The 26,172-nt window shown below is 34.1% G+C and overlaps 4 protein-coding genes across 4 annotated transcripts; 2 read left to right on the plus strand and 2 right to left on the minus strand.

Annotated features, from left to right (window-relative positions):
- Positions 1 to 910: 910 nt before the first annotated feature.
- On the minus strand, positions 911 to 5,016 carry LOC130943276 (SUN domain-containing protein 4-like). The gene is made up of 5 exons (XM_057871068.1): positions 4,648 to 5,016; positions 4,304 to 4,539; positions 2,155 to 3,410; positions 1,963 to 2,048; positions 911 to 1,218 (listed from the first exon to the last, which is right to left on the minus strand). Exons 2-5 carry the CDS (start codon positions 4,488 to 4,490, stop codon positions 972 to 974), a joined length of 1,776 nt encoding a protein of 591 aa, XP_057727051.1. The 5' UTR covers positions 4,491 to 4,539; positions 4,648 to 5,016; the 3' UTR covers positions 911 to 971.
- A 3,137-nt stretch (positions 5,017 to 8,153) lies between these two features.
- LOC130946082 (uncharacterized) lies at positions 8,154 to 9,437 on the plus strand. Its single transcript, XM_057874765.1, has one exon. It carries the CDS (start codon positions 8,154 to 8,156, stop codon positions 9,435 to 9,437), a length of 1,284 nt encoding a protein of 427 aa, XP_057730748.1.
- Positions 9,438 to 9,451: 14 nt separating this feature from the next.
- Positions 9,452 to 10,243, plus strand: LOC130946083 (uncharacterized). The gene has a single exon (XM_057874766.1). The coding sequence runs from the start codon at positions 9,452 to 9,454 to the stop codon at positions 10,241 to 10,243; it is 792 nt and encodes a 263-aa protein (XP_057730749.1).
- Positions 10,244 to 12,626: 2,383 nt separating this feature from the next.
- On the minus strand, positions 12,627 to 19,949 carry LOC130944717 (RNA-binding protein 208-like). The gene is made up of 13 exons (XM_057873194.1): positions 19,776 to 19,949; positions 19,415 to 19,606; positions 18,565 to 18,626; positions 18,358 to 18,460; positions 17,698 to 17,774; positions 17,374 to 17,435; positions 17,156 to 17,240; positions 16,844 to 16,919; positions 15,522 to 15,552; positions 15,289 to 15,411; positions 14,622 to 14,707; positions 13,661 to 13,834; positions 12,627 to 13,265 (listed from the first exon to the last, which is right to left on the minus strand). Exons 2-13 carry the CDS (start codon positions 19,526 to 19,528, stop codon positions 12,951 to 12,953), a joined length of 1,308 nt encoding a protein of 435 aa, XP_057729177.1. The 5' UTR covers positions 19,529 to 19,606; positions 19,776 to 19,949; the 3' UTR covers positions 12,627 to 12,950.
- Between the last annotated feature and the right edge of the window lie 6,223 nt (positions 19,950 to 26,172).

A 26,172-nucleotide genomic window follows, 5' to 3' on the forward strand; every position in this document is an offset into this window, starting at 1 on the left:
TTGGATGGTGTAAGTCACATTTAGCGTAAGTGGATTCCTCCTATGTATGAGTTAGGATTGAATAATATTGATATTAATTTAAACAAAATCAGACTGTATATAAATGTTAATAGGAGATATATATTTTACCAATTTAAATATTAATTTACAATAGAATATAGTGAAAATTATCTATGCCAGATTTTATTAAAATTAAATATCAATAAATATGTAGTCGAAGAATTTTTTATTTACGTATTTTGAGTTGATATATTACGTTGCGATCAATTTTGAATTGACAAAAAAATGTGTTATAGGTATAACAAAAAATTGTATACTCAAGACTAGTGTTCAATCCAACTTTTATTAACTAACTACATTTCAAACTTGCTAAGATATAAAAATAACGAATAAACTAAACTAGTGTTTGTTAATGAAGTTTCTTTTTATACTTCGCTTTTGTTTCTTAGGTGGCCTTCGCAAAAATAAGGAGGTTATAAGCAAAAAGCAGGTGCAAATAGTAAAAAGTTTGAAATTAAATATTTTTTTTTGAAGTAAAAAAGTTCAACACAACAAAGTGGAATAAAGAAAAGAAACAAAAACTCATAACGCTAAAATAACAATTTATAGCCATTTCAGGCATTGTTATCAACAATTACAGGGTTCATCACTAATCCACTCATCGTAACTTGTAAATGATTTGTTAATAACGTCCACCACATTTGAATCTTGATTTTTGAAGATTCTATAATTTCTTTTGGAATTAAATATTCTCTATTTAATTAATTCAAATAATCCAATTGTTTAATTCCCCGACCCCTATACAACTCGATCGTAACTTTATGCTTATTTTAATCTATTAACCAATTATTTATAACCTTAATGATAACTGTATCCAATCAAATTGAAAGCAAACCATAGTCTAATAACATAGAAGCAGCCTTTTCGCTAACCATCTAACACAAAAATAATATATTTTCAAAAATGAGATATCACAAAGTTAATATGAAAATAATAACACTACAACTAAACAATAAGAGATACCAGGGATACCTACCATTACAAAATTTCATGGAATGAAGTGTTCTATTAACACTTAGTACTCTATAGACACTTGCAGTCATATCCAGAGCTAGCCGTAATATAGCTACCATTGCAAATATACAACAAATGAAAAAGACCACTACACCCTTGTTCTCTAAAGAAGCCTGCTTCTCCCTGACCTTTTCAACCTCAGATCTGAAAATTGTTAAAAATAAACTAAAAATTAAAAATCTAAAAGAACTGAGTCACAGTTTAATACACACGTCCTAAAAACTATGTTGCATAATACTCAAAATTTAAACATAATAATAACGATAAATAATTTATTTTGAAAATATTTAAGAAGAACAAACAAATAGAACGAAAATGATTTCAAATTTTTTTTTTTATCTACAACGTAGTGGTGCATTTAATAAATGCTTAAAATTTTTTACTTTTATCAAAAACTGTAATTTCACACCCAAATTATTTTAGCACTTTGGAAGAACTTTCTTTTAATTTGTTGTAGATTATAGATAAAATAACTATTTGCTCTCCTTAAAGGCTTATTAAACAAGGGAATAGTTGGTTCAATCTACTTTGTACAAATGGTAGGTTTGAACATTGTGATTGTTCAATTATTGTAAGGCTGAAATACTGAATGATTAGTAATAAAATTGCAGTATGTAACTGAAGCTGCCATGTTATTACTAAAAATTTCACATTTTTGCGCCATAACTGGCTGGTTGTGCTTAGGTTTAGGTGACCGCGGCTTGTTCACTAATTTTCTGGCCAAAGTGACAAGTCCGATCTGGTTCCTAGAAACCTAATACAAAGACCAAGGCAGGGAGATTCACGGAAACTACTTTTGATGATTTCTCAAGTACGCCAATTATGAAATCTGAGCTAGCATCTTATAGTGAGCTAACTAAGAAAAAGCACATAAAGAAAAGATCTTACCTCAAAGCAGCATTGTCCTTGAGAAGATGATCCATCTGTATGGAAATATGGGACTTCCAGGTATTTAGATAACTAGCCTCTTTGATCTGCAAGGGCGAGGAAGTTAAATTTCAATATGAGTTACGTTGAACAATGACCTTACATAACCAAATGCAGATGTTGGCAACAAAATCCAGATAGAAATTAACATACCAAAATATCCTGCTGTTCAAGGAGTTCCCTAACGTCTTCTTTGAACTTCTGTAGAAGTATATCTTTTTCTTCTATTTCTTTTCTGTAATCTTTAAAAATATTGATATATCTAGAATTCAAATCTTTCAAATACCGCTCCAGGACAGATAAATTTAAGTCTAGAGAACGAACTTTCTGCATTAAAATCTTGAGAACAGTATCCCCAGGCATCCTGCCAACTTGCTGACGGATTTCGTCAACCGGATCAGGAACATTACTATTTACAGTTCCATGACTTGCAGAAGAGATATCTGAAGCAGGGTCAGAGTAGATCCCCTCAGAAGCATTCTGTTGTATATTTTCACTCTCAGCAGGGTTAGGATGAAGTGATACTGTCCTCTTGTCACCATTACCCTCTCCAGATGCAAATAAATTATCTTGAGTATATATCAAATCCTCCAGCATCCTCTCAACAGCATCCACACCATAAACTTCAACTACACTCAGTGTGCAGTAAAATTCTGAACCATAGTGGCTTTGAAGATTCAATTTTAGATATCTCACCCATTTTGGTTCCTGAAGAACAAACGTTTGAGCATGCTTCACATTTGAGGCTGTGAAATTCCCAAGGAAAACCCAATCATCCGTTGGATAGACCAAACTTCCATGCAGTTCAAAAGCTTTTAAATTGGAAGAATGGTGCTCAAAATTAGCTATCTCTATTGTATCTACTAAGGTTTCTTCTGAGAGTTCAATAACGACAAATTTCTCTTCAGCAGAACATGGATTTCGAAGATATTTATCTTTGTCTCGGCTTAAGATATTAGAGGCACCTTTGGCTTCTTTGTTAGAAGCTAACACTTTTGCACCCTTAGCTGCTGAAGCATAATTGTATTCAGCACCACCAGGCTCCACTCTATGTATTACACTTACAGATGGACTACCGCCAGATTTAGTTTTTGAACTAATTGCTCTGCTTTTGAATTCATCGAGACCAAGAGGCACATCCCAAGTTAAATTTTCTTCAAGTTTGGCAGCAGATTGATGACTCTCCAATACAGGTTCCTCTCTAGCAGGAGAATGAGAAGTTTCCTTGTTAATAGGATCAGTTACAGCAAAATCTCGGCTCTCTTCATTGGGGAGTGACTCAACACCATGTATAGCCTCAGAAGAAATGTAAGCATCATTTGCTTTGATAAAAAAATCAAAAGCAGAATGAGATATTTTACACTGTCCATGCTTATCTTCATTCCAGTTTGATACACCAAGTGGATGTTCTTCAAAATCAATACCATTAATAAATTTATCAGAATTTCATGTCAACATAGTTATCATAGCCTATAAGAGAAAGGGAAGGAAAAAAGAAAAAAAAATAAAGGGATGCATGAGAATGAATGATGAACAGGGTATATAAACATTATATTTTTTTTACACCCAAAATGCAGTTAATAACATATACTAATAAACTAAAGTCAACATTTGATCAGATTCTTTATCCTGAAACAGAAAAAATTGGCTAAACACTTAAAACAGTTTAGGGGCAGTATCTCAGAATCACAGTGCTTTTATTGCAGGAAGAAATCTTGGAAGCTGCTTTGGTGGCCAGTAAAGAGTAACTACTATAAATTGAACCTTTTATGGTTAGGTGTCTTACAGGCTTGTTGTTGACACAGGATTATACCAGTAAAAGGTATTTCAATCCAAAATGGAGAAATTGGCTCTCAACAGGTAATTTTCCCATGCTTGTTAATAAAGAACAACGAGAACGTTTTGTAACAAACCTGGTATTCATAAGGGATAATTGCACAAGAAAATGCTCTCTGAATTTATAACAATGAAATTGTAACACTGAAATTGCAAGAAGCAGTACAATGTGTTCGCACTTCGAGAGGCCAAATTTCTCCTATTGTTGAGTATTTGAGAGACTCAACACTCTCCTAAGTCATAAACCCGGTTCCTTCCTATTCCAAGATATCCCCCATCCCCTTATATAATTCCCACCCTCCTGCTAGCAACTTCTTTTCAGTTCAATCACAAGGAATACCAAAAATGTCACATTGCCATCTAAACCAAAACCAACATTTCCATCCTACAATACAATGTACAGTGATTCACATCAAATGCAAAATGGGGCAAGCACAGAGCAAAACACAGATAGATAGATAGATACCGGAGTAACCATGGCCGCCACTAATCCACAAGCTGAAGAGTAAGATTAAGCCCCAGAGAACAAATACCAATGAGATTGAAACTTTATACAACTGTTGTTGTTTGCTCCCATCTGTGTTATTCTTATTAGGCTTTTCTAAACCAAAAGCTCTTCTTTTGGAAAGAAGAGCTTTACGAGTTCTCTGCATTGTACATCAATCCAAACTCAGTACCCAATAAAACAACTAAATTAAACCCCTGCAACAACAACAACAACAACAACAACGAAAAATAAATAAATAAATAGATACAGAACCAAACTAATTAATTTAACTAATCAATCAACAAAATAAATAAATAAAACACCTGTTAATTAGTTTGCCACAGGAAACGGATTAAGAAAAGAAGGAAACTGAAAAGGGAGAAGTTGGATCTGAGAGAGAGGAAGCTGAAACGATCACATTAGAAGGATAATATAATATGATATGTGAAATTTGGATCGAGAAAGGGGATTATGCAATTGTGTTGTGACCTAAGTGAAGAAGTATATGGGATTGGGTTAGGGTTGGTTTCAAGTTTCATAAAAAACCGAAGGATTTTGGCGTTGATGGATTGGGGGATCTGTGATTTTGGCTCTGCTGTGTGTTGCTTGAGAAGCAGATGGAGAATGATTGCGAGTTAAGTCACACGCAAAGCAAGCGCGCGTGTAAGCAGTACCCTTCCTTCGCCTTCTACCATATATGAGCTTCTACCTTATTATTAGAGTAAACGAGAAATTGATGATTCCTATTGGAACTAATATTTTTTTTTTTAACTCTATTGGAACTAATATTAATTGTGTACAATGTGTACAATAAATTAAAAAAAAGATAAAATTAAAATTAAAAATTAGATCATTAATTAATTATTTAATTTTAAATTTTAAAATTTAAAAATTAAGATTAGTATTTAAATCCATTCACATTATATACAATTATTTTTAATATTACCGTAACCTTTAATACACGTCTAAAATTTACCGTCATCTTTTTCGATTTTCACCTCGCGTCACTAAATTTTTCTCCAGCCATACCGAGGCCGTCGCATCCTCCCACCGGCACCGTCCTCACCTCCGCCAGTCAACCCGATGCGTCACGCCTTCCGACGCTCAGCCTAACATTGCTATCACTATTTTTGTGCCTCTCTTCCAAACCGGCTTCTCTTTTTTCCATTCCTTCAAGCTTCTTCTCACCGAAGATACCACTATGCTCTTCTTCTTTTTCGGATCCATGATTAGCTTGTTTCATAATTTGAGCTCTATGTTTCACAACAGTGCCGCTTTTATCATGACTAGTCCTTTAAAATTATGTTTCACCACAATAATAGTTTCTTCTGTTTATTCATCTTCTTCTTCTATTTTAATGGTCAATTTAGGATGGTAATTTTAGTAGGTATGCGAATGGTTATTTTATTTTTATGTAGATGATTATTTTAATTGGATTGGGTTTAGTTATATATAATTAAAATATGTTAGATCTTCAATTCATTAGGTATGCGAATGATTATTTTATCCTTAAGTGGATGGTTATTTTTATTAAGGGTAGTGGCGTGTGGCAAGTCAAGTAGCGATGGTGAAATGGAATTATTATTAATGAAGGTGGGGTGGCCGCCGGTTGAAAAAGAAGAGAGTATTGGAGGATTTCAGATGGTTATTTTTTTGAAATAACTGACTGGATCTTTTAAAAATTTGAAATTTGAAATTTGATGTGAAATAACTGAATAAGAGTTTTTAAATTTATTATTTCGTGGATAATTTTTATTTTTAACTCATATTGGATCAAATAAACAGCCCATTGTACACATTGTATAAATATCTCATTGACTCCCTAACGAAATTATTTTTTATTTCGAGAATAAATAAATTTTTATTAATTAAAAATATAAAAATATTTTTTAATTTTAAAATATAAAATATTTAAATTTTTTAAAGAATTAATTTGTTTCAATATATTTTAAATAATCAAATTTAAATATTTTATATTTTAAAAAATCAAAATATTTTTATATTTTTAATTAGTTAAAAATTTATGTATTTTTAAATTAAAAAATTAAAAACTTATTTATGCATTTATTTATTTATTTATTTATTATTATTATTATTTGTTAACAAAGATGTCTTAAGAATATTCAAGACTTTTTTTAAAACCAATTTGGGGTATGTGTAAGAGACTCATGTTTCCATGACAAGGTTAACTGAACCAAAGTAAAACGTTAGTTTACCTTAAATTTTATGGCTTTATTATTTGAATTTAATTTTAATATATTATTATTTTATGAGTGTTATACGTGCATCTAATTACACATCATAATATCAATAAAAATAACTATCTTTTACATTAATTACGTAAATAATCATAAAAAAACAAGTGTAATTGTAAAATTTTTTTACTATTAGTGTATCAAAATTAAATTATTATTATTTTGCCAACTAAAAGTAATTTTGACGACTACCAATTAAACATTTATATCTATACTTTTCCGCTAAAAGGGTCATTTTGTCCATCCCATTTTCAAAGAGATGCGCGGTTATATAGTTCTATTCCACTCCATCATAATTTCTTAAACCACCTCGAGTATCTTCAAAAATCAAAACTCATTCTCTCCCAATCTCTTAGCTTTTTCAGCAACCAAAGGATCTGCAACGAGAACAATCGAAGTGTCACTAGTGAGAGAAGGGTGGTGCGAAGAAAAAAATTATGGGTCAGTCTGCAAGGGTGTTGCATCTATGAACAGAGCGGGTTTTAAGGGGGGCAACGGGCAAGTGTACACCATGACCCCAAAAAAATTTTAAAACTTTGAAATTATATTATATAATATATATTACTAATCTAGTGGTCAACTAGTGGTCAACTAATGTACTTGTAGTTCCAATCATAGTTATCGAAAAGAAAAGTATACGACACCAATATATTATATGATAATTTATTGTCAATAATAATTAATTATTATATTTTAAATATATGTATAAAGAGACACTTTCAGAAAATACATTTATAAAGATATTTCTATTGGATACAATCATAAAAAATACATTTTTATTAGATACATCCACAAAAATATTTCTATTAAACACAGTTATAAACAAGGATTAGCAGAAATTGACAAAAATACTCTAAACGTGATTTAATTACCAGATTACTGGTTGAATCGATTAATTCGGTTATTATTCAATAATTATATAAAATTCTAATATCTTTTATAGTAAATTTTTTTAATTATTAAAATATAACAAATAAAATTAAATTTTAAATTTTATATAATTATCACCACATATATAATATAAATTAAAATAAAAATTTAAAAATAATATAATATTATTAATTATTTTACTAATTATTCTATAAATATTACATATATATTATATATTAAAATTATATATATATTTATAACACATAATCCCCAACGGTTAAATATTAATGGGGGTAAAAAACCCAAATGAGCCAAGGAGAGCTCAAAATTACCTAATTCAGCCAAATGAAAAATCAATACGTGAATCAACCAGGACGAGTTATTATATAATTCGAATCAATATGATTCGAATTTGATTTGAATGTAATTCGAATTGATATGATTCGAATTACTAGGAAGCCAACAATTGAATGAAGTTCGAAACAAGTTGTTTCGAATTACACCATAATAATTCGAATTTACTTAATTCGAATTACTATGAAAGCACATTGTTTAGTAATTCGAATCAACTTGATTCGAATTAGTAGGTTAGGTTGTGACATTAGATAATTCGAAACATATAGATTCGAATTATATATATATAGTGCGAGCCAGGTCTCTATATATATGCTGTGAACTGATGTTGCTCTCAACAAAGAGCTGAGATGGCTAGTGAGGAGAGTTTCCTAGTTCTGGTACATTACAGAGGGTCGATTAAGAGAAAAACTCGGTCCGGCGTGAAGTTCACTGATAAGGATCCCCTGTGTATTATCGTGACGCCGACAACCACGTACGATGCACTTGTTAGCTCTGTGCTGGAGAAGTTGGGTGTTGAAGGCGTTAAACGTCAAGAAGTTTTTTACCGCATTCCAACAGCGGTGCTCCATGACACCGTGAAGTTTGATTGTTTCACAATCGGTAGTGACGAGGACTTGCAGGTTATGTTTCTTTCTCGTAGGCAGTTTCCCGAGGTAAGGACACCAGAGCTGTTGGCAAAGTTGGTTGATGTGGTATCTAGCTCGGGTGGTTCGAACCGGAATGCCACTACTATAGCCGCGGTTGCCGGCTCGAGCTCGAGACCTGCTGTTGCTTCATCCTCTGCTCCTGTGTATGAGCCACCGATGCAGCCTGTTGCGTCCCCTTCGTTTGCCGTTGATCTGAGCGGCAATGTTGGAGACGAGGTTCGGTACGGAGAACATATTCCCACCGAGGTACATTGTCCCACACCGGCTGGTGTTGGTGATGGTTTGTTTGATGATCTAGATGACGATGACGTGGAGCCGGATATGATCGCTGATGAAAGCGGCGATGATGTTGGAACTACTGTTCCGACAAGGGCTATAGGTGGATCTAGTTCTGGCACACAGCAGTATCCACCCCATTTTTCCTCATTGGACCTGGATGCCATGCGACAAGAGGACAATGATCTGCAGGCCTCAGAATTTGGTGCTAGAGATACCGAGGGGTCTGCCGGTATGAACGAGTTCCAGGTTGGCCAACAATTTCAAGATAAAGATGAGGCGCTGTTGAGTGTGAAGACGTACAGTATCCGCCGAGGGGTCCAGTACAAGGTCGTTGAGTCTGACTACCGCAGGTATGTGGGAAAGTGTTCTGAGTTTGGGAATGGGTGCACATGGCTAATTCGGTTGAGTCTCCGACAGCGGAAGGGTATCTGGGAAGTGAAGCGATACAACGGACCGCATACATGTCTTGCCAGCTCCATCTCCAGCGACCATAGGAGTCTGGACTACCATGTCATATCCACCTTCGTTATGCCGATGGTTAGGGCTGATGCAGGTGTGAACATCAAGGTGCTCCAAAATGCCACGGCCGCACACTTTGGATTCAGGCCTACGTACAGGAGGGTATGGATGGCGAAGCAGAAGGCCGTTGCCGTGATATATGGGGACTGGGAGAGTCGTACAATGAGCTCCCTAGGTGGGTTTTAGGAGTGCAGCTGACGATGCCTGGCACTGTAGCCGTCCTCAGGACTTGCCCTGTTCGAGTTGGGGGACAGGTTGACGATTCTCAGGTTTATTTTCATAGGCTGTTCTGGACTTTCCCCCCTTGTATCCAGGCATTCCGTCATTGCAAGCCTTTGGTGAGTATTGATGGCACCCATTTATATGGGAAGTATGGGGGAACACTGCTAGTCGCCATTGCACAAGACGGAAACTCGAACATCCTCCCCGTGGCATTTGCACTAGTTGAGGGTGAGAATGCTGAGTCATGGTCTTTCTTTCTTTCCCACTTCCGTGAGCACGTGACACCTCAGCCGGGTCTGTTAGTTATTTCAGATAGGCATAACGGAATAAAGGCAGCCCTCGAGGCTCCGGATGGGGGATGGCTACCGCCTACTGCGTACCGGGCGTTCTGCATTCGACACGTTGCAGCGAATTTTGCCTTGACGTTCAAGGGAAAAGATGCCCGGAGGCTTCTTGTTAACGCCGCATATGCCAAGACCGAGGTGGAGTTTGACTACTGGTTTGACATTCTGCGCTCTGAGAATCCGGCAATGTGTGACTGGGCGAACCGAATCGAGTATTCGTTGTGGACACAGCACTGTGATGAGGGTCGGAGATTCGGGCACATGACGACCAATATTTCGGAGTGTGTCAACTCAATCCTGAAGGGGGTTAGAAACCTCCCTGTTTGCTCCCTGGTGAAGGCCACATACGGAAGACTTGCTGAGCTATTTGTGCGTAAGGGGAGGGAGGCCGAGGCTCAGATGGGTACTGGACAACAATTCACTTGACGTTCAAGGGAAAAGATGCCCGGAGGCTTCTTGTTAACGCCGCATATGCCAAGACCGAGGTGGAGTTTGACTACTGGTTTGACATTCTGCGCTCTGAGAATCCGGCATGTGGACTGGGCGAACCGAATCGAGTATTCGTTGTGGACACAGCACTGTGATGGGGTCGGAGATCGGGCACATGACGACCAATATTTCGGAGTGTGTCAACTCAATCCTGAAGGGGGTTAGAAACCTCCCTGTTTGCTCCCTGGTGAAGGCCACATACGGAAGACTTGCTGAGCTATTTGTGCGTAAGGGGAGGGAGGCCGAGGCTCAGATGGGTACTGGACAACAATTCAGTCAATACCTAGTAAAGTGTATCGAGGCCAACCTGAGAACAGCCAGGCATTTCTCGGTGACTGTTTACGACAGGGATAACTCGGAGTACACCGTTGCGCAGGAGCTACCGTGGCAGGCTCATTCAGATCAACGTCCAGTGGCAACCACTAACATAATCTCCGTCGACTGGCAACCCCAGCTGGTATGCGACGTCCTGAAGCGTGATAGTGCACTCTCCGAACGGCATGTGGAAGGTGTGCGTCTCAGGCCGCCACCTCTCGACGAATGCGCTGACTAGGGGCTCGTCTAGTCGGAACCATCTGTCGTTCAGTCTCGCAAGATGGTAAAGTCCCGCCATCTGCAAGTACGGGACATACTCTCATCAAGAAGATCCCCTGTTGCCGCCTAACACTGGATATGCAACGACGAGAGTGGCCAATACATAAACCGCATAATTAGAACAGATGCACAAACCACTAACATAACGAAACCATTAACAAAAACCGTTAACAATAAACCGCTAAAACAAAACCATTAACACAAAACCATTAACAAAAACCATCAACAATAAACCATTAACAAGAACCATTAACAAAAACCATCAACAATAAACCATTAACAAAACCCATTACCAATAAACCGCTAAAACAAAACCATTCACAAAAATCGTTAACAAAAACCATCAACAATAAACCATTAACAAAAAGCATTAACAAAAACCATTAACAAAAACCATTAACAATAAACCGCTAAAACAAAACCATTCACAAAAACCATTAACAAAAACCATCAACAATAAACCATTAACAAATACTATTAACAAAAACCATTAACAATAAACCGCTAAAACAAAATCATTAACAAAAACCCCTACCCTACACTAATTTCCTAAACCACTATCCAAAAACCATTTACAATAACCCGCTAAAACAAAACCATTAACAAAACCATTAACAAAAACCATCAACAAAAACCACTTTTCACCTAATTCGAATCCAATTGATTCGAACTTCTCTAACATGCACTTCTCCTAGTAATTCGAATTAACTTAATTCGAATTCCATAGTTATAATTCGAAACAAGTTGTTTCGAACTTCATTGAATTTTGGCGTTCCTAGTAATTCGAATCATATCAATTCGAATTACATGCAAATCAAATTCGAATCATATTGATTCGAATTATATAGTAACTCGTCCTGGTTGATTCACGTATTGATTTCTCATTTGGCTGATTTAGGTAATTTTGAGCTCTCCTTGGCTCATTTCAGTTTTTTACCCTATTAATGGTGTTGCATTTTTTCAATAAAAAGTAAGATTAATAGTCAAATTAGTTTGACAAAAGGGTAATTCTCTTTGAAAATTTTTATCATTTAAATTAATCCTTTAAAATTTATAAATTAATCATTTTTGTTGTTCCGCCACTTAATAATTTCTATCAATGATTAATGATATAAAATATTAATTGATAATATACATGACATATAACATGTCTAATTAACTATATTTATGAAATTTTATCAATTTAATCTATTTTTTCAAATATATAAATCATAATCCTAATATAACTTAACAACACTAAATTAATAAATCTTTATAAATATATTTGTTCAGCATCTAATTAAATATGTTAAATGTCATATATAATGTAAGTTAACAAATAACTAAAAGACAAAAATAATTAATTTATAAATTTTTGAAAAACAAAAATAATTAATTTATAAATCTTTGGAAAGTCAATTTGATTAATAAAATCTTTCAAAAAGACAAACTTGAAGAACAAATAATCTTTTAACGATTCATTTGACTAAATGTACAAGCAACCATATCCAAAAGCTACAACTATTTTGTTCACGATATTAATTAAAATCGCGAGTAGAAAAAAGTAACCGTGATCCTTGTCATAAATTGTTCGGTTATGAGAGACATCTAAAGTGATGCATCATAATAATGAAAGCTTGCGTATCCTAAATTCCTAATGGGTATTCTGGCTGATACAAATTACTACCGCAGCATTCCCCATTATTTGATCCATGAAGGAGCACATATTCCGCCTTTTGCGGCAACAAAAAGGAAAATAAGAAGCATAAAATTATCAACATAAAATTTAGTTAATAGTCATAATATACAATACCATTAAAGAAAACTACCCAAACATAAAAACTCAATACCCTTTCTAGCAAAACCCATATAGATATCTCCCTTTATCTTGGTCATAAAACCCACTTAAGATCAAACAATACAAATTACAACAAGAGATAAAATTCAAAGTAAATATCAAACCACAATACCTCAATTTAAAAAGAAAAAGCCGAGTTTGGAAAATGACATGATGTGGAGAAGCAAGAGAAATGAGATGCAACAAGGACACTCTGAATGTGCACCGGCATGTTTAGCGATAGTACATGAGCTGCTGTCTTGATGAATTACCAGCATATCCGTCATACATGGCTTGGGATCCCCCGGAGTTTATACCCATTGATGCAGGAGCTAGGCCATGTTGTCCAGACATCTGCAGAAGAGCTTGACCTGAAAGGCCGGATACAGCAGCTTGACTCAAGGCCAGCTGGCGCTGATACGCCAACAACTCAGCAGGAGAATAGCCTTGGTTCATCCCTGCAGTAGGAAGTATTTGATATGGTTGAGCAGGAGGAGGCAGAGGATTTGAAGCTGTTCCAGGAGGAGTTGGCTTGCTGCCCCATGAACACTGCACAAACCAATGAAATTACATTTTATTCACACAAACACGGAAACATGCCGAATTTTGGTGTGCTTCGCAACCATGGAATTTCATTAAACTCATTCATTTTCATTTTCAATTCAAACAAAATAATAAAATGAGTCCTATCATTCCATGACATATTGACATGAATGCTATATGTATAGACTTGTCATCTGAATCAAAATCCCAAACCCTCCTATATGTGACGTCTTTTTTACGGATGAGGTCAGGTCATTGGCACGGATGGGTGCATGTATGGGTCTAATGTCTAAACATGTAAGAAACATGATCATCTACTGGCAAATAAGAAAGAAGGATGGCATCCTCACTCACTTAAGAACCTAAATAGATAGATAAGCAGCAAGTGGCAGATTTCTCACCTTCATAGACTTCCCACGAACTATTCTTCCATTAGCCATCTGAATGGCCAATGCTGCTTCCTCATGAGTGTTGTATCTGACAAATCCAAAACCTTTATCCCTCTGAACTCGAACCTCCTCAATAACTCCAGCCCCCAGTGCATGAAATTGACAGTGGAGTTCAGCTTGTGTTACCTGTAACAAAATACCACATTTGTAGAGATATGGTGAATCAGTTATCAAGAAATATGTGGACAGAACAGTTCAAAGTGCTCAAGAAATTGCAACTTTGCAAGACAGACCAACATTCAGACCATTACTGCCAGTTTTGACAGAGATATTCATTGATAATTATAAATATGATTTATCTAGAACACAGTACAAGGTTTTCGTATTGTTATTGTATTCATCGATAAGTAGATGCAAATATTACAATTAACTCAAATCTCAACCATGACTTCAAATTGCAGAGACATTGCATGAGTTTGGGAAGGTTCCAAACAGAAAAACCAAACATGTTGTTAGACTAGTCTACACTATCAGTCAAGTTCAAGACCAAGAACAAACTTGAATTTTAACTACACTAGTTCAAGGTCAAGTCAGTCATAATTTTGCAGACCTAGGCATGTCCATATCACTAATCACATGCAGCAAGGCACTTGTGCAGTGGAAAGATTGGAGCAAAATACTATTGCAAACACTATCAAATTCTTTTGGTATATTGGTTTTATCAAATGTCAACTGATTACTGGATCGTGATACAGAAAACAGAAAATACAAGGGTTTTTACATACATATCATTCAAAAATATGCATGCTGTAAAAATTCATCGAAGATTATACTTAGACGATTTGCACAAACCAAACTATATAATTACATGCTTTTCAATATTTCTTGAACAAAGGAATGAAATTTTTAAGTTGTGCACAAATGTATGTGGAAACATAATGATAGCATTTCATTCTTCAATTACTATACATACATCATGGGGAAGGTTGCCAACATAAACAGTGGTGTATGCAGGATTGTTTTCAGGGGCATCCTCATTGCTGTTATCTTGACCTCCATCTGTAGAATACCCGGGGTTAAAAAAAAAAAGAGTACGTCAACAATCCTGCTGAAGATCCCAAATGTGCAAATGAAACACAAGCAAATAAAGTAATAGAGCACAAGTATGGTCCAAAATCCAAACCCCAAAGTAGTATCAATTATTGTAATCATTTAATTTCCATACATAAACTGATCCAGAAACAGCATTCTGAATATGTAAGGTTAATACATGTTGCCAAATAATATTAATGTACCAAAAAAGTAAACAAAAAGGCTTACGAAACTCTAGCTTAAACAAAATTAACTTTAATATTTGTGTCTGCTAGATATCTCTTATCCACTTCATCTAAAAACATAGATAGAGTGCAAAGCAGAAAATATCAAAAGCCCATATATATAAACCAAGCATGTATCAAATCCGATCTAAGAAAAAACTAGCAATTAGAATTTTAGGAACATTTCCCTACAAGACAAGCTTTGGATGTAACCAATGTATACTACCAAAGTATGCATGTTACCAGAATAGCTGTGGTCTATTATACATTTTCACAGTTATGCAAATAGAATCAATCACTCATTTTTAGCAAGGTACACAATACCTGAAGACCCATTTGTAAGAACAACAGCATTTTGGTTGTCAGTGCTCTTCTCTTCATTGGAGCTAGTACTGGCACCCTTAGTTGCCCAATTGCATCGTATCTGCCTATTTCCCAGCCATTTACCTATAAGAAGCAGGAAATAGCACAAGTTGGTAGAAACAAAAGCAAATGGCATGAGATTCAAAAATAATTTTTAAAAAAACTAAAAAGGAACAGATGATTAAATCACTAACCTGTCATATCATTTATAGCACTTTGTGCATCCTGCATATACATTGCATAGAGACATAATTAAATACAAAACTAACATAGCTACATTAAACCAAACTAACTTTGCAGAGTTTAACTTGGAAAATGCCATTCCAGTTCAGAACTTCAAATTGATCTTTATACATCCATGAATAAAGAAGCAGAAAACAATGTAATATAGTACAACTTATGTAAAGTGGTTTTATGCTCCAAGCGACATTAAGTATTCTGATCTAGTCTAAGTTGAAAAACACTTGAATGATAGCCATCACCATGTCTATCATTGTGAGTATAATCATAATACAACTTAAGGAAGGAAAGAGACCATGTGCTAAAAAAGACTATAGGATAGATTATACTTTTGTCCTTAATGATGGGTTCTGGTATCAAATTTTCCTAGAACGTTCTTTGTTCCAATTTTCTATCTAAAGTTGTATAACATCCTCAATTTCACCCTTCCATTCATTTGATGCCCCCCCCCCCCCCTTTTCTTCTTTTCCCATCATCTTCCTTCATTCCTCTCCTCCAACCCGTCTACTATCACCTCCACCACCACTACCACCACCTTCTCTCTCCCATCACCCTCCTTGCAATAGATGACCTTTCTCTTCAAGCAATCATCAACAGGTACATGGGTGGAAACTAGATACCTTTATATTGCTCTCCATGTAATTGATTGTATTAATATCTTTATGAAAGTCCCCCATATTTCTCATCAGCATCACAGAAGAATATAAAAAGAATATTTTCAAGCCTAGCAGCACCATCGCCAAAATCAATTGAGAATTATCACCTCCCTCTCAGATGAGACCCCAAGAGAAAAAAAAAGCACCCATATGGGAATTTCAATACCTTAGAAATATACACTTAGGACCTTCTCTCCATTATTAATTTCTTCAACTCTCGAATTTCCTACTAGCTTAAAAATCAACCTATCAATCTTCACCTAAGGCTCGTACCCCACTGACTAACATAGATTATCCATAATCAAGAGCTTTTTTCATAGAAAATATGCTCCTATGCAATAGAAGTCTGCAAAAAAAAAAAAAATTGGATTTCCTTTTGTGGTGTGTTTGAGGGTGGGTGGTTGACTTGGGGTGGGGGGTTGGTCTGAAGGTGTTTTGAAATGTTGGTACAAAATTGTGGGGAAAAAAATATGAGGTAAATTTGAAACCAAACCAAAAAGCTAGGGGAGAAAAAGTATACTTGGTTTTACCTTAGAAAAATTAAAAACTATTTTCAACCTTTTAGGAGGGTTTTTCGGTTTATCACTCTAGCACATTCGAGTACACAAAATAAGCATTACCTGATGATCACGGAAAGAAACAAAACCATATCCTTTTGAGCGGCCAGTTTTGTGATCCCACATAACCCTTGCATCCCTGCAATGAATACAATAGAGAATGAAAAGTAAGTTCCAAGGCCAGAGTATATTGCAACTTGCAGTACAGTAACCTGTTTAAGAGTTAACTGTCCACACCAATTATCAGCCTTCAACAGTCACTAACAATAATGACTAGAGTACAGTCACCATCAGTCCATCTCAAAGAATAAACCTTGCTCTAGTGAACGAAAAAAATGAAATGAAGAGGGGGAAAAAAAGCAATGAGGAACTCACGAACAACTAGGATAGACTGAGAAGCAAGCAAATAAAGTCGCATCAGTAACCTCTGGACTCAAATCACCAACAAATATATTGTGCCCTGATGATTTTAAAATAAAATGAAAAAAAAATAAACAACTAAAAATAAAAAAGAAAAATAACACCCCCAAAAAGGAACAAAAGAAAATCATCATAAGTCAAAGAAATACAAATGGAGTGTGCTTAAGAGTAACCTGAAGTATCCTCTCTACTGCTATTGGCATATGCCCAATTCACCTTAAGTGCTTGACCATATCTGCAGGTAGGAATTAAAAAAATTAAAAAATAAATTAATTAATTAGTGAAGTGCTGCAGCACATTAAGGAAAAGTCTAACAAACTTATCAAAATTGAATAATTAACATGACATCCACTAAGACATTACAATACATGTATATTGGCAACCATACAATAGGTGTATCAGTAAGAATGGCTATACATGGCAAGCCTCCACACAGTTCACGTACCAATGCAAATATCGGAGATTCAAAATAACCAAGTGTAAAACATGATGCTTACAGTTGCCTTCCATGCAATGTCATTATCGCAAGGGCTGCAGATGCTCGATCATGATAGTCCACAAAACCATAAGAGGACTGGAAAACCAATGTGAATCAGAAAAGTGACACTAATCAGCAGAAACCAGAAACTAGAGAACAGATGCAAGGGATAAGTTAATTCTGCTTCCCACAGCAGGACTGATGACAGCAATTCACACATAACATAACATGATTTAACGCAGTCTATGACCTTAGCCGCAGCATTTTCTATCAAGCTCTAAGCGTTCAGCATAGGCTATTCCAAGTAGAGAAGCCCATTTTTACTGCCTAAACATCATGATAGACAAGTGATCATAATTTTTTATGGCAATGAGAGGGTACTAACACCCCCCCCCCCCCCCCAATTCATCACATCAAGGGAGGATTATAAAGAATGAAGTTGGTGAAAGAAAACTCTTTTGATATTGAAAGTTGGTCTCATCAAACATTTTCAGTTAGCTAAAGCCCCCACTTACCATATCCATATTCATTTTTCATAACTCATATTAGTAATATAGCATAGGAAAATAACACAATTCTATTTTTGTTTTTAAGGTGATGCTTGTTAAAAGAGGAAGACGACGAAAACTATAAATGAAGATCATCAACAGAGAACATCAAGTTTAATACGGAATCAAACCTTTTCTTTTCTTATGAGCTTGCACCCAGCCAGAGGACCAGCACTCTGAAAAACTTCTGCAAGAAGTTTATCCGTGACATTTACATGAATATTTCCTACATAACTGAAAGGACAGAGCCTCAGATTATTTAGGTGGCACCATACAAAAGCTGTATACTACTTCTGGTACACTGAAAACGTAAAAGCAGAAAGAAATCCAGCACTTACACACTACGGCATGAAGAAGTGTCAAACCCAGGGGGTAGATTTCCACCTGGAACTGGCTCCATCTGCTAAATTTCAAAACTAGAATGAATAAATAAGGAAAAGGGAAATGTCCAAGCAACTACATGAAGACTCCCGTATAGAACCAAAGGGAGAAAAAGAAGACAAACCAACCAATAAGTTATACAAAACAATTCAGGCCATTTCACCAATTGTAAAAAAAAAAAAAAAAAAAAAAGTTCAGTACTCAACCCATTGGGGTTGACAATTCTCTGAATGCTTCAGGCATCCATAATTGATAAATATTTTTATAGATTCGTGCAGTAGTATTGTCAATTGTCCAGCAAATTTTATCATGTGCCGCCTTACTTACTATGAAACCTTACGAATAGTTGAATAGCCACTAAATGAAGTAGAAAGGCACTTATCATATATACTTAATGAAATGAAATTGGGGAAAAACAAAACCAAGGCAGACTCTTCGTATAAATTTTAAAACGCTGTGAAAGTGGAAGAAGAAGCTCAATACAAAACCATAGAAACCATGGTCAATTAACGCAGTGGAGCTTTATTTATTTTTTATTTTTTTTAAAAAAGAAAAGGCAAGTCACACAGAGGTAGTAGTAACATTAAGACCCTAAATTAGTAACTTCACTATTTTTCCATTTACCCTAATTTTATTCTTCAGACCAACGCATATGCAATTGAATCCAGAGCAGAAAGAGTAAAACGCAGCACTGAATACACTAGTTGAACAACATACAAATATCTATTACTTACAAATTAAACATATATATTTATAAAAAAAAATTAAAATAAGAAGATAAAATCCCGAAAAAGAAAGTGAGAGAACCTGAGACATTGCAGCAGCAAGCATGCCAGGGTGGTACATCTGCTGTTGTTGAAGCAAGGCTTGTTGCATTAGGGCTTGTTGTTGTTGTTGCTGCAACTTCAGCCTATGTTGCATATTCCACACAATAACCCCAAAACACACACCGAGAAATCAGTCGCAACTTCTCTCGTTATTTCTTCTCCCGATTGATTCCTGAGAAAAAAAGGTGGAACGAAATGGTGTGATTAAGAAACCGAGATTCGAAGTCGATAATCTAAATAGTGACGAGATGAAAAGCCAATCGGTGATTGGAATCTGTGATTGGGGGAAAAATAAGGGTTTTTCTGTTTTCAATTTGAAGTTTTCGGTTCTGAGTGCTTACCGTGAATGTGAGAGAGGAAGAGGGCGATGTGGGTGGGGGTGGGTGTGAGGGTTGCGAAAGATGGTTCCCAATTGCGTGTGGCTACTCTTTCTTTTTGGAATTTGCACACTCTTTGTTTCTTCTCATTTTCTCTCTCTCTACTTTCTCTCTCTCTCTCTCTCTCTCTCTTCCTTCCATCCACTTACTACCACTGTAACTCAAACCACGGGATTCGGACTTTTGGTAGGGTCGGGTCTAAACCCGTTTAGCTTTACCCTATCAACCTATTTTTTTCCCTTTCTCTTTGTTTTTTGGGCCAAAATCCGAACATAAGGGGGCCTTGGATTTTAATTTTCAGAAAAAAAAAAAAACGAGGGTTAAGGCATAGGACAAAGAAATGAAATAGTAGGTGTACCCAAACCAACCCGGATTGGTCGAGTTGTCAGCTCACTCGTCCGCTTAAGCAAGTGTCGGGAGTTTGAATCCTGCCTTGACCAGCGGTAGACCCTTAAATGAAGCTCAGATCCGCGACGAATTAGTCATTAACCTATCGGGTTAGGAATACCGTGGGTAACAAAAAAAAAAGAAATAGGTGTACCCAAATTCGAGACTTAGCTGAGTCAAATTCAGGATACTTTGTTGAGTTGTCGTATCTGCGTGTCGAATTGGATATTTATCGATATTTATCCGACACGTGTGTCTGCCGTGTCCAACTGTGTTTTAATAAAAAATAAAAAATTCTTCTTTTAACATATTTGAACATACCTAAATATCATTATATATCAGCATGTTCAGCCTTATTCTTAACATGTATTCATGAAATTAGTTTAAAAATAATATATATTATTATTTATTAAAACAAAAAATATTTTAAATACTTTTATTTTGTTAAAAGAATATATTAAAAATAATTAAAAAATTATTTTATATTTTAAAACCAATAAACTATAAAAATTGTAATTTATCTAAAAAAATACTTTATAATTTATATATATGCAGTGTATTTGTGTCTGTATCAGTGTTTATACGTCATAACTAAAAGAACATCCATTTTTCAAATTAGTCCTCAAATAACTTTTTTTAGTCATATTAGTCCTTGAAAGATAAAACGTAAGTCAAATTGGTCCTTTTGTTAGTTAGATGATGACGTACTGAAGGATTAGCATGTGTTTATAACACGCAGCAGAAGAAAAAAATAATTAAAAAAATCTATTTTGTGCTTAAACTTTTATCATATCTAAATACCTTTAGAGCGCTTTAGTAAAAACTTTATTCTTCAATTGTACTAAGATTCTATGCGTATCCATATCGAGACCAACATTTGCTGTCAACTCCTTGACCAATGGATATATGATCTAATTGAGAAATCTCTTTGCAACTTTTTGCACACCATAAAATTCTTCTCTAAGAATTAGACACACATACATTGATGTATGTAGAAAATAGAAATAAAAGAATAAAACTCTTGTTTTGGTTTTTGTCTTTTTTCTCTACTCATGGCATATATATATATATATATATATATATATATATATATATATATATAGTATGAGATTTGTTATTGATTTTAAATTTTAATCTTTCAAATTTATAAATCATATCATAACTCAATTTGAAATAAAGTCAATTAGTATCTCATCTAAATTTAGAATTCAAATTTAGAAATAAAATAACTAATTATTCTCAGATCTCATTTAATATTCTCAATTATCATACTATTATTATATTCTTGGTGCTAGCAAAAAATATAATAATATTTTATTTAAATTAATATAATTATTTATTTGATTAAATTAAAATAATAATTAAATAATTCTATAGCAAATATTAGAGCGCTCGTTAGTGTATAACCTCATAAATTCAATACTAAGCGGATAGTAAATTAGTCATACTAAATTTACTAATCAATGTTGGCATATAACAATACTCCTCAATAACCCGATAGCATAAAGTAATATAATTTTACTAAGAACCTGAGAAGAACAAAGTATAATTCCTTTCATCTTTTCAGCTTTTGGTTAATCTTTAGAGTATAGTTTAATTGTCAAACTCTAATTTATTACTATTATTATAATAAATTGTGAATGACCTAAGAAACTCATTTCTTCATTCATTCAATTATCTTGGCTAATATTTTATTCATCTCAGCCATTATAATCATATAGGTCAAACTCTTTATCGAGAGTTTACAGATTCATTTTTTACTAATCATTAATTCTATAATTATTTCAATCATACCCAATATTCATTCAACTAGTACCATAGGGTAGTATTAGGTGTCTAGAATCAAAGTATAATAAAGACATTATTAATTATTATGACAGTCGCACGTCAGAAGAAACTTTATTACTATGTTCATCTTAAAAATATCCTATTGACAAATATACGATAATTATAACCATTAGAAACTCTCAAATTGAGTGAGTTCAATGGTCATATCTCTATGTGTACTGTCTATATATATAATTTAATAAATGAGCTTTATTAATCTTCATCTAATGAAGACTATTATATATATTGATCTTTCCGGATTATTAGTGTTTGTTTTAATAATCTTATGACCAAGAATAATTTAAATTAAATTATAAAAGATTTATCTCTCAATATTATTATCATTATCATAATGATAAATTTCTAAATTTAATCAAAGACCTTATTATATTAATATTTTAATATAATAACAATAACAAATTATTTGACACATGATTGATTGGATTGTGGTCATACTATTTATTCCAAATAGTGTCACGTTAAGTGCCACGTGGCATGATGATGTGGTAGGTTAATGTCACGTCAAGATGATTGGTTGACGTGTTAGGTCAGTGATACCTAACACGCTACGTATAACTTGACATGTCAAAAAGTTATTTATAATCAAAATAGTTCATAAATTTCAAACGTAAATTATTTTCATCCCTAAACTTTTAAAAATTAATCAAATTAGTCTTTATATATTTTTTATTTTTTCTTCATAATATTAATTTTGAAAATTTTTTGATGGTACTAATTTTAATATTATCTTTTAGATTTTAATAAACAAAATTCTCTTTATATAAAATAATAAAAATAATTTAATTATTATAAAGTTATTTTCTCATTTGTATTTTAAAATTTTATATTTTTAAATTATAATTTTTTTATAATAAAATTTTTTATTTAAATGAATTTATCAAATTATTGTTGATTATATATTTAAAAAATTAATATTTTAAATCACAATAAATAATATAATATTTATTTTAAAATTTAAATTTTTAAATTATAATTTTATTATTGTTTAATTTATATAGTAGAACTCAATAATTGAAAAATCGACTTGTGGGATCATTTGTTAAATCTTAATATTTTAATATAGTGTTTTTAAAATAACTACTATATTTATTTAGTAAGATCTAAAATATTAAAATATCTAAAATAACTATTATATTTATTTAGTGAAATTCAAAATATTAAAACTAGTTATATATTAAAAGTTTTAATATTTTAGATTTCACTAAATAAATATAGTAGTTATTTTAAATGTTTTAATCTTTTAGATCTCACTAAATAAATATAGTAGTTATTTTAAAAGATCTATATTAAAATATAAAGATTCAACAAGTGATTCCACAAATCGGTTTTTTCCTTAATGAGTTCTAACATATAAATTTAATAATAATAAAAAATATAATTTTTAAAAATTTAAAAGATTTAAATTTTAAAATAACTATTATATTATTCAGTGAGATTTTAAATATTAAATTCTTAAATATATAATCAATAATAATTTGATAAACTTGTTTAAATATATAATCAATAATAATAAAAAGCTTGATGATATGGCTGTGCAGGTTGTGGTTGGTTTTGGTTTTTAGTTGCAGCAGCAGCTTCCTCTATTTCCATAGCTGCTACCTCATCAGTCATATCATCAAGCTTTTTTTTATAACTCCTACTGTTGTGGCCATTCTACAATATATAAACATGTCTTGGTGTAAATATAATATTATAAATTTTTTCAATCTGAATACATAATACAATACATTTATATCTTACCACAGTACTTGCAGATAATTATTCCATATCTCCTTTTAAGCTTGTGTGGGTTGGAATTCGGTCTTGCTTCATTTCTCTCCTTTTTTCTCTTTTTGTTGGTCAACTCCATAGTTGTCTTATAATGAGAAGGCAGTAGGGGATATCCTTCAGTCTTATCCCAAAATTCTTTACTTGGTACAAGGTTGATGTTATGTTGATACGTTGTGTTATATGTTGCCATTCTCAACTAGTTATGAATCTGATCTTCTGGCTTACGACCTCTCAGAACAAGTGCTGCACAAGCATGTCTGCAAGGTAAGCCTGTGAGCTTTCAAAATCTACAGGTGCACTTCTGATTTACTAAGTCCACAGTTACTTTAGTAGGATACTTCTCAGCCTCATATATTTTTTTCATTGTCATCACCTGTCCATGTGGGAGTCCATTTATTGTTTTCTTCCTTTTCTCTCTCAAGCCTACTAAGTTGTCTTGGTGCAACCGAACCAATATAGTCACTAAGAGACTTTTTGTTACTTGCCATAACCCTCAAGATATGTACTTTGATCTCTTTTTGTTGAATGTCTCACAGTTATTGTTAGTCACACTGTCCACCTTCGACCACTCACTAAAATGTGCATTTGTCCAAGTCTTTGGGTCAAGTCTATCTAAGTATTCTCAGGTAGCATTATTGATTCTCTTTAACCTTATCATTGCAGCCTCAAACTCATGAATAGGGTTGGCTCTACAACATTTCTAAACTACTCTTTTCAACTGCTTATCCTTCTACCTTTTAGTGAAATTACCCCAAATGTGCATTGAACAATAATGATGATGGACTTTGAATAAAACCTGCTCCATGACTGGTATGAGACCCTAAAAACACACAAATAACAACAGTCAACAACAACAGTTTACCAAATGAACCAAGAAACAATGCATAATCTAAGAAGGATGTGAGTAATTACCTTATATTGGTCACTCATGAAGTTCTAACCATACACCCTATACTATAGTTTTCCAAATCATGATGCAGGAGTTCTAAAAACCATCACCAATTATCTCTTGTCTCTGAGTTAACAACTGCATGCGCAATGGGAAAGATTTGATTGTTAGCATCTTGCCTCACTGCTGTAAGCAACTGTCCACCATAATACCCTTTGAGAAATGTTCCATTCAGTCTAATAAATGGTCTGCAACCTTGTATGAATCCTTTTTTGCAAGCATCAAAACATATACAAAGTCTCTTCAAAATCGGGAGGGAATCAGGCATAGGGGCTTGTGTCTATGTCAATAGTTGCTCCTGGATTAGCAGTCAATAGGGCAAGGATATAATTCCTTAACTCAGCATACTGCTCTCTCTCTGAGCCCTCAATATTCTCCCTTGCCTTCTTCATTGCTCTTTGTATCTTCTTGTAATTAATGGTGACATTAAAATCTCTTCTAAACCATGCCTCAGCTTCAGTAGTTTTAAAGTCCCTTTGGTCCCTTAACTTCTTCTCTAACTGTTCAATAACGCACTTTCTATCAGCTGGTTTGTTGGTGTGGCCTTTTGCACAAACATGTTGGTTCACAAACATTTTTACTTGAAAGCTCTTTGGTTTATTAGACCTTGAATAATAGATAGTCCAAAGATATTAAACATGATACTCCTTCCAATTTGTATATTGAACTTTCTAACTGCTCTTTTGAATTGGTCCATAGTATCAAATTCCATCCTAAGCTTTAAATGTACTAAAGTAGTATTTGGATTTCCTTGAGGCCAAATAGTGCTCTCTGCCTCATAATCACTATCACAATCTGATGAATAAGGACTGTGTAACTCCTCAGACTCATATTGATGGTAATCTGGGTCAGAGTCATCATCATTTTCTGAAGACTCACTCTTTGGATGAGGGACAAATATCTTAGGAGCTTCACCTTTGCTTCATTGCACAAAGGTTTGTTCACTCGGAGCTGGCCTCTTGTAAGAAGCTCTTCTGTTCTTTTGCTTTCCACTTGATTCCTTAGTAGGGACCTCATTTTGTGCAACTTTGGATTGTGGTTGAATGCCATATTTAGATTATAGTGGTGGTTTAGTTTGTGTGGTTTGGACTTGGGCCACATGTGGTGGATCAGTTTATGTGTGTTGGGATTGGGCTACAGGTGTTGGATGAACTTGTTTGGGTTGGACTTGGGCTGTAGGTGGGATTGGTTTAGGCTGAGATTGGGCTCCAGTGGCTATATCAGATTGAATTTTTGGTTATCTTTTCCTTTGGTTGGTTCTTCTTGTTAAAGTTAAGGATGTCTGGATGAATTTTGGCCTACTGTGTTTGTTAGTTTTCTTGGCTCAAAATCCTAGCTGGTGTTAGAGTCCTTTGTGTCCTCTTCTTCGTCCTCCCACTGGGTGATTTGTTTACAGTATTTGCGTTC

Source organism: Arachis stenosperma, chromosome 8 (assembly GCF_014773155.1).
Source record: "Arachis stenosperma cultivar V10309 chromosome 8, arast.V10309.gnm1.PFL2, whole genome shotgun sequence".
NCBI lineage: Eukaryota > Viridiplantae > Streptophyta > Magnoliopsida > Fabales > Fabaceae > Arachis > Arachis stenosperma.